The sequence below is a fragment of the Frankliniella occidentalis genome, unplaced genomic scaffold (genome assembly GCF_000697945.3).
Source record: "Frankliniella occidentalis isolate FOCC.00 unplaced genomic scaffold, Focc_3.1 Scaffold17, whole genome shotgun sequence".
In the NCBI taxonomy this organism is placed as follows: domain Eukaryota; kingdom Metazoa; phylum Arthropoda; class Insecta; order Thysanoptera; family Thripidae; genus Frankliniella; species Frankliniella occidentalis.
Window position 1 is genome coordinate 481,438 of NW_026267147.1, and position 7,505 is coordinate 488,942.

Here is a 7,505-nt window from a genome sequence, read left to right on the forward strand (position 1 = left end):
AAACCGCATTCTGGGTGCTACTTCCCCTCTTAATCTGACTTTGTTTTTGTCCAGATCTCGAGAGAACTGGACGCTACCCGCGGTTCACCTGCGACCTTTTACCGAGTATCATTACTATTGGCGGACCCAACACAGCCTGTGCCGCCTACTGTCTCACCAAGGGGAAAAAGGATGGTCACTGTGATGGAGCTGTGTGTGTGTGCAGTGACTGAATCACAACGCCTGCCGCCTGTGGCCCAACCGTACTTCACGAAAAGATGAGTGTCAAATAAATCTACGTGAAAATAGACTCGCCTATAGATGTATTTTTTAATGTTAACTACAGTTTGCCTTCTCTGGTGATATTTTTATGGTTCGTATCTCAAAAGAATTGTTTGAGTTGAATTTAAATACAACCGATGATGTTGAGGATTTAGGTAGAGAAAGACACAAATCCAGTTTGGATTGTTAACTAACTTTTAATATTGCTTCAAATATACATTTTAACATATTGGTAAAGATATTTTTTACCAATTCAGTCTTTTGGCTTGTAACAATATGTTGACCTCTTCTACTCACTAGATACTACTACTTAGAGTATAATCAACACAAGAGTATAAAACAATTTAACACTACTTGACATTATTATTTTTAAAGTAACAAAATGCTGATATTTACAATAGGAGCTAAGTTCTGAGACAAATCTGAGGCAAAATTAAGGATTGAGAACAGGAGACTCATTTAAATACTCAATTTTGGCAACCCATTAGACTCTGGGTTCAAAATATGTTGATTACACCTCAAATACTTTAATTTCAACTTATGGCAATTTTTATTTTTAACAAATCTATTTTTTTTCATAGACTTAGAACAGGGGATAAGGTACAGTATAGATGAATTCAATAGTTCTGAGCATATTGGGACTAGATTTCTCCTTGTAGAACCAGAACACAGAATGAAGAAGGCAAATCAAATTCCAGATACACAGTCAATAAAAATGTGAAGGCTACAGCATTAATTTACCATCAGCCACTGGAAGGTTATTAATTAATTTAAAACCACTTTCTTCTGCTTTTCTTTTCTTTAGCTGCCATAACTGCTGCAGCCTCTACCTCATCAATGTCCTTATCAGCATCTACTTTAACATCCTTTTTCTTTTTACTGTCCTTCTCTTTCTTCTTCTTTTTATCCTTTTTTGATTTTGAAGGCGATGTTTCTTCAGAACCTTTACCTGCTTTTGCTAAAAACAAAAGGAAAAAAATGATTAAAAATGAAAAATGAATAGTTATAATGTGCATCTAGAGAACTAACTAGTGGTAGGGATGATTCTTACCTGCAAACAAACCAAGGCGAGTGTGAATGCTTTTATCTTCTTCAGCCTCTCTTTTACGGTCCATTTCAAGGCACTCTATAATCTCATTTCTTCGCTCAACAACCTCAACCAATCTAAATTAATTATGTTTTAAAAAAGGTAATAACATTGGTTAGTTTAAATTTCCTCAAAATGAAATCAATAAAATAGTGCATATTCACTAACCTATGAATAAGTTCCTCCTCTCTCGCTTTCATCATGTCTGTTTTATTACGTTCTGGTTGTTCCATTAGGCATCTTATTTCATATTCAAGCTCAGCATGCTCCTCTTCCAAACGCTGTTGCCGCCTCCTACAAATGAAATAATGTTTAATTTTGACTATTGAAAGCAATCAAATAGCACTATTCTTTTTCAATTTATTGAGGGATATACTTACAAGTACATAAGTTCTGCCTGCTTGCGAAAAAGTTCATTTTTCTCATTGACAAGTTCAAACAGCTGAATTACCAAGTCTTCTACATCTGGTGTCATGCTAGATTCTACATTTTGAAGAAAAAATAAAATGAAATTGAGATAAAAGTAAAATCTGGCAAGACATAAAATTATTAACAGTAATGAAAAAGAACTAACCATCTATAGGTGGAGCTTCATCAAACTTGGCACGGATATTCTTTTCTAATTTCACACCTTGTCTTTCAAGTTCTAGCTGTTTGACCTCAATATCATCTAACTCTGTTTTTAACTCTTTTAACGGCATAGCTCGCACCTACAGATTAATATAAGAAAAACAATTAGTACTGTACTGTATTTGAATCAGTGCCATCTCCAAGTTCGCAGCCAATAAATAAGAAACTCACCTGTCGCCTTTGAGGCATAGGTCTAGGAGGGGCTGGTCCTTTCTTTCTCTTCCATTGTCCAAATGTGCTTTTGTCTCTAACCACCGTCAACTCCTCCTTACCTTTAAGAACAAGATAAATGATCATAGCAACAAAAAGCACAACTTTTTAACTTCTTAAAATGCAATGAAATGCAATGAATTAAAAAACTATTTATTTCCTCTGTTAAAGCACTACCACCATGTTCATGTTACCAACCCCACTTATGGAACTGTCGCTCTTGGGGTGTATTGTTATGATCAATTTAAAAAAAAAATTAAAAAAAATGAGGAATAGAAAATGTTTTGTTTCCTTTGATATTGAATGGGAATGCGGCAAAGAAGTTATTGTGTAAAACACGTACCAACAGCTTGCATGCTTCGATTGGCTTCATCCTTCTGCATTTTCTGTCCATCTAAAGAAGCAGATTTAGAGGAACAACCATCTGATGGAGCGGTACTTTGTAATGAGGGTGGTTGAGGTGCAGGTCTTGTCTTCCTTTTTTGGGGAGATCGCTAATTTCAAGCAATTAAGGAAAAAGAACATTAATGACATTATGATACAAATTAATAGTTTAACTTTTGGACATAAACTTAAAATATAAGTGATCCTTACAATGCTTAGATTTGGAGAAGGAGGCTGAGAAGAATTTCGAGAGGGACCACCTGAAATTGATGGTGGTGCTGGGGCAGGCTTCTTGCTCCTTCGATTGGTCCCTGTGTTTGATGCCATGCTTGATAAAGATGACGAAGATCCAAACTTCCCAGTACTACTCAACATCCTGGATGATCCTGCCATTGTAGTTCTTGGTCTTGGACTGGGTTCAGGAGTTAGTCTGGGAGTTAGAAATAAAAGTGCAAAATATAAAATTAATGTTTAATAAAAAAAGATAAATTTGATTTGTATTTTTTCAACTACTTTACCTTATGGTTCTGGGTAGGGGTACCGGAATAGGACTATTTTCATCCTCAGGTTCTTCGCCATCACTCCAAAATGGATTTAAGTTAGCTGGAGCAGGAATGACTCTCCTCTGAGCTGGCACTGGTGACACAGAAGAAAAATTGGTAGAACTAGTTGCTTGACTATCATTTGAAGTCTTATTTAAATTGGGAGGAGGAGGTCTTGGTGGTTTGTCTGCAATAGACTTCCTTCTTAGAATTACAGGTTCTTCCTCTTCTTCCTCACTTGATCCAAAAGGATTAGTGCTTTCTTTTTTGGCCACATTGATACCAGAGGAGACTGTTGATTCCAGGAGACTTCCCTGATCCTCATCACCATCACCAAATGGATTGAGGTCAGAAGGATATTCCTCAGTCTGCACTTGAATTTCTACAACTTGATTTGGAGCAGAAATAATTTTCCTTGGGTTTATTGTGGGCTTAACACAAGTTGATGAGTCTAGTCTGTCTTTTACATCTTCTTCTGTCTGGCAAAGCTCTCCCAAATTATTGCCAATAGACAAGTTTTCTTCTATTTCTTCACCTTCGGACTTAACATTCTTCTTTTCACTGGTTTCACGCGTGATTGTTGGCTGCTCAGGCTTCATTTCAATATAAACATCTACTTCGCTACCTATCCCCTCAGATTTTACCTTTTCAATGACTAAATTTAAATCTTTCTGATTTTCTGAACTGTCTTCAGTATCATCACTTTTATCTATGTTAACAGTTTTCCTATCTTCTTCTTCTATTTGTGATTCCTTATTCTGAGTACTAAATGAATCTTTTGCCTTAAAAATGTTTGCAGGTGTACTTGGCTTTTTCTGAGATGTGGAAACTCCCACAGTGCAATTGGTACTATCATTTTCAAACATCATTCTCCTCATCTTCACTATAGAAGAAACTGAGGTGTCAGCACTGGAAATTTTAGAATCTTTGGTACAGTTATTCACTTCAATAAGATCAGTACTGACACTAACAGAAGGCTGAGTAACACTAGAGTCACTACTTTTAGACAAATTATGTACACTATCCTTTGTAACAAGATTCCTGTCATCAAACTTCTCTGCAATGCTGTCAGACGTATCCCTGACGTCTTCCATTACTTTGTCAAAAGATGTTGGGTCTTCTTTGGTTGACTGATAAAGTAAAAGCTCATCACTACACTGGGAGTGCAGTGAATGCGTGGTTGCAGTTTCACCAGTATTTACATATGAATTTAGCAAAGTCTTCTGGTCTGAGTCATCAGCTTTGCTTACGAGATCATTGGACACTTGATTTGTTGAGGCGAGGGGGGTTTTACCAGTACGCTGCTGTGATGCTGATTTTCCACGGTCAAAATTCTCAATGGTAGATTCAAACAAGGCACTATAATCATCGCACACATCTGCTGCACCACTTGCTTTTGCAAGTTGAGATTCTGAACTCTTCTCATCATCACTTAAAGAAACATTGCGATGCAAAACCTTTTGCCTTACTTCTGCACTGCATATGGATTCACTTTTGCTTTCTGAGAAATCTACTCGATCAGTACCTTGACTGGAAGTATCTGACTTGTCCGTTTCTTCATCAGGGCATGTTTCACAGCAAAAGCCACCATCTTCTGTTTCATAGCAGTTGGCAAGTGTAAGCTGCGCTGAACAGCGAGCACATCGGAAGCAGGTGCGATGATATAGTGCTCTTTTGGATCCCACAAGGAGCCGTTCCGCAAGAAATACTGGTAATCCACAATGTGTGCATGAGTCATGTGCTGAGCGCGAAGAGGCTCCCCCAGACACACCCCTCGCCGGCACCTGAGAAACAGCAATAAAATGTTGAATTAAAAATCGGATCTGGTCATCAAGCGGTTTCAAAGACTTGGTCGCATTGTTAATGGATTGAAGACTCAGAGAGTTTTTCCGAACACAAGCTTTTAACTTTTTCAAAACAGCCATTGAATTTAGAGAGCAGAATATTGCTACCACAACAGCCAAGCTCTGACTGTATAGAGTATGAGAAAATTCAACACGTACAGTGAGCTAGCTGATATGGACTACATACAGGCTTTGAGCTTTATCTAATCTGAGTGATAGAGGATGACAGCCATACTGCCACACATTTCCAAGGCAATGAAAGTGCAAGGTGAAATAAGCAGAATGGTTTTTCACAAACAAAACCAAGGTACAATGAGAGAATTATGAGACAATTACCTTCTAGCAGAATATTTCAGGCTTATACTGTCCCATAATGTCCAAGCTTTCCTCCTGTGAGAATAGAACAAATCAGGAATTTTAGCAGTGTGGGACTAACATGTAAAAAGTAGTAACCAAACAAAAAGAAAAAGAAAACAAAAGAACAGGAACAGAGGTTTAGCATAAATTACATGCCACTTTTCAATCCAAGAAACCTGTAACAACTTGCATTAATGTTTAGGGTACTATCACTGCATCTTAATCAAAAAATGTTATGAGTTAGAGGCAAACTAGCTAATTAAATCTTACACTATAAAACTGGGTACAAACAACACAGTGGGTGTGACTCAGCAAGAATTATAGGCATGGTTGTAGGCAAATATATTTAACATTATTCTTGTACATGCCATGCAAACTAATAATAAGTGTTAAACGTTCTATTTACACTAGACACACCATTTTACAAACAGCTGGGTGTCTGCCATCATTAGACAAAGAAGTGCAATATAGGATGCAATTTTACATCATTTAAAAATTGTGTCTGAAAAGTGCAGTAACTTGCAGCATAGACATAAGATAGAGATTGAAAATCTGAAAGTGCAACCAAATGCAAAATATCTTTTTCCAGGATACAGCCAGCATCTGAAAATAATTTTTCATTTAAAAGGGCTCCAACAGTTCAGTGTGACTGTGATTTTTGTATTGTAGATAGAAGTCTCAGAAAAAAACTCATGCTTTTTCACAATTAGCAGCCATTGTACAACTTGTGTTATGCCATGTTTGTTCCTTTTTCTATGGAAATTTTTACTACAGTATCAACCCACACTGCATATTGATGTATTAATGTTACCAATAATATTTTTTTAAAAAGCTTGTACTGTATTGGATAGCATAAACATAAAATCTGTTTTGATGGGGATAAATGACTTACCACCCACAAACATTACAAACAAAGCTAAATACTGTATTCTCTCAAAAGAGTGGACAGTAAAAATGAAATCACCTTGGTATCAAGCAAGAAAGCCAAAAAGGGACAACATTGAAATCATGAGATGCAAACACTTACTGGTATAAAATTTTGAATCTAAAGCACAGCATAAAATGAAGCATGAATCCCATGTTGGAATTTCTTTGTTTGAGCAATGTAATATAAAGATTAAAAGCAATATTTTACTAGCAATGCATATTGTTGTAAGATGCAGTGACGCAATGAAAATGCAGACAGATGGTAGAGACAAAACAATGACAATGCCAATGCACCCAGAAAGGAGAAAGGTCATCAAAAAGACAAGAACCAAACCTTAGAGGGTGGACTGGTTGATGTGGGCGACATGTTTGGTGACAAGTCTGGAGAAGATGACAGGCTTGGCGAAACTGAGGATCTCTTGACAGGTGTTCTTGAGTTGGGAGAGTGACCTGGAAGCATTTCAGAAATAAGAAGAGAGGAACAGTAAATATAATTATATAAAAATTCTGAAACAGCTAACAATGCATTACCTTGCTGTCCAACAAAAGTCTGATAAAACTGAGACAGGTATGTCAGCATGGATAATCTGTCTGGGACTTCATATTCCACCATGTCTTCAGCATCAAGGAGAGCTGGAATTCCCAAATGGCGTTCAGCTATTCTGAAAGCCAGTTCATTGTTGTGATAGACTTCCCTTTTGTCCAGGCTTTCAAAATCACTGCAATAAAATAATGTGAGTGAGATAGGTATCATTAGTCTCAAACAATAGAATTTAGATATCACTTCAATAACAAAGACTTACATGAGGTCTGGTCTGAAGTGGTGAATCAATGCGCAGAATGCAAGTCCATCTCGCCATGATGTTGTCATGTTCTCCACCTTCACTCCAGGGTATCCCTCAGTGACTCTCTTGCACCATACCTCCAGAGCTTTGGTTCCACGCTTCTCCCCCATTTTCAACCTGCAACAGAGATTTAAAACCATAGTCAAAGTTAATATTCAACGACTATTGCACTTTTCTTCATCAATAAATTCGCTTATTGATAAAAACCAAAGAATGTCATGTCTTAAGCCTCATAAATAAATAAGCTGTCTCCAATTGCTTTTAAACTTAAACAAAACAACGCACAAAAGCTTTGGCTTTTCATCATGGACTCTACACTACAAAAATTAATACACTTCCTTAAACGCCAGACAGGTTATGATGCCCTAATCGCCCGTCCGGATTCAATTCATCCACATCAACTGCTCATTCAGAAAAA

General features: G+C 37.1%; 2 protein-coding genes across 2 annotated transcripts in view; one reads left to right on the forward strand and one right to left on the reverse strand.

Moving 5' to 3' along the window:
- Positions 1–189, forward strand: part of LOC113207010 (uncharacterized) — a 30,079-nt gene extending 29,890 nt beyond the window's left edge. Inside the window, exon 11 of the mRNA XM_026423352.2 lies at positions 55–189. The gene's annotated coding sequence lies outside the window, so the exon portion shown is untranslated. The remainder of the gene's footprint in view (positions 1–54) is intronic.
- A 249-nt stretch (positions 190–438) lies between these two features.
- Positions 439–7,204, reverse strand: LOC113207009 (MICAL-like protein 1). The gene is made up of 12 exons (XM_052264261.1): positions 7,046–7,204; positions 6,774–6,961; positions 6,577–6,692; positions 3,091–4,898; positions 2,783–3,002; positions 2,532–2,682; positions 2,150–2,250; positions 1,923–2,058; positions 1,729–1,831; positions 1,517–1,642; positions 1,313–1,425; positions 439–1,219 (listed from the first exon to the last, which is right to left on the reverse strand). Exons 1-12 carry the CDS (start codon positions 7,195–7,197, stop codon positions 1,032–1,034), a joined length of 3,402 nt encoding a protein of 1,133 aa, XP_052120221.1. The 5' UTR covers positions 7,198–7,204; the 3' UTR covers positions 439–1,031.
- Positions 7,205–7,505: the final 301 nt, after the last annotated feature.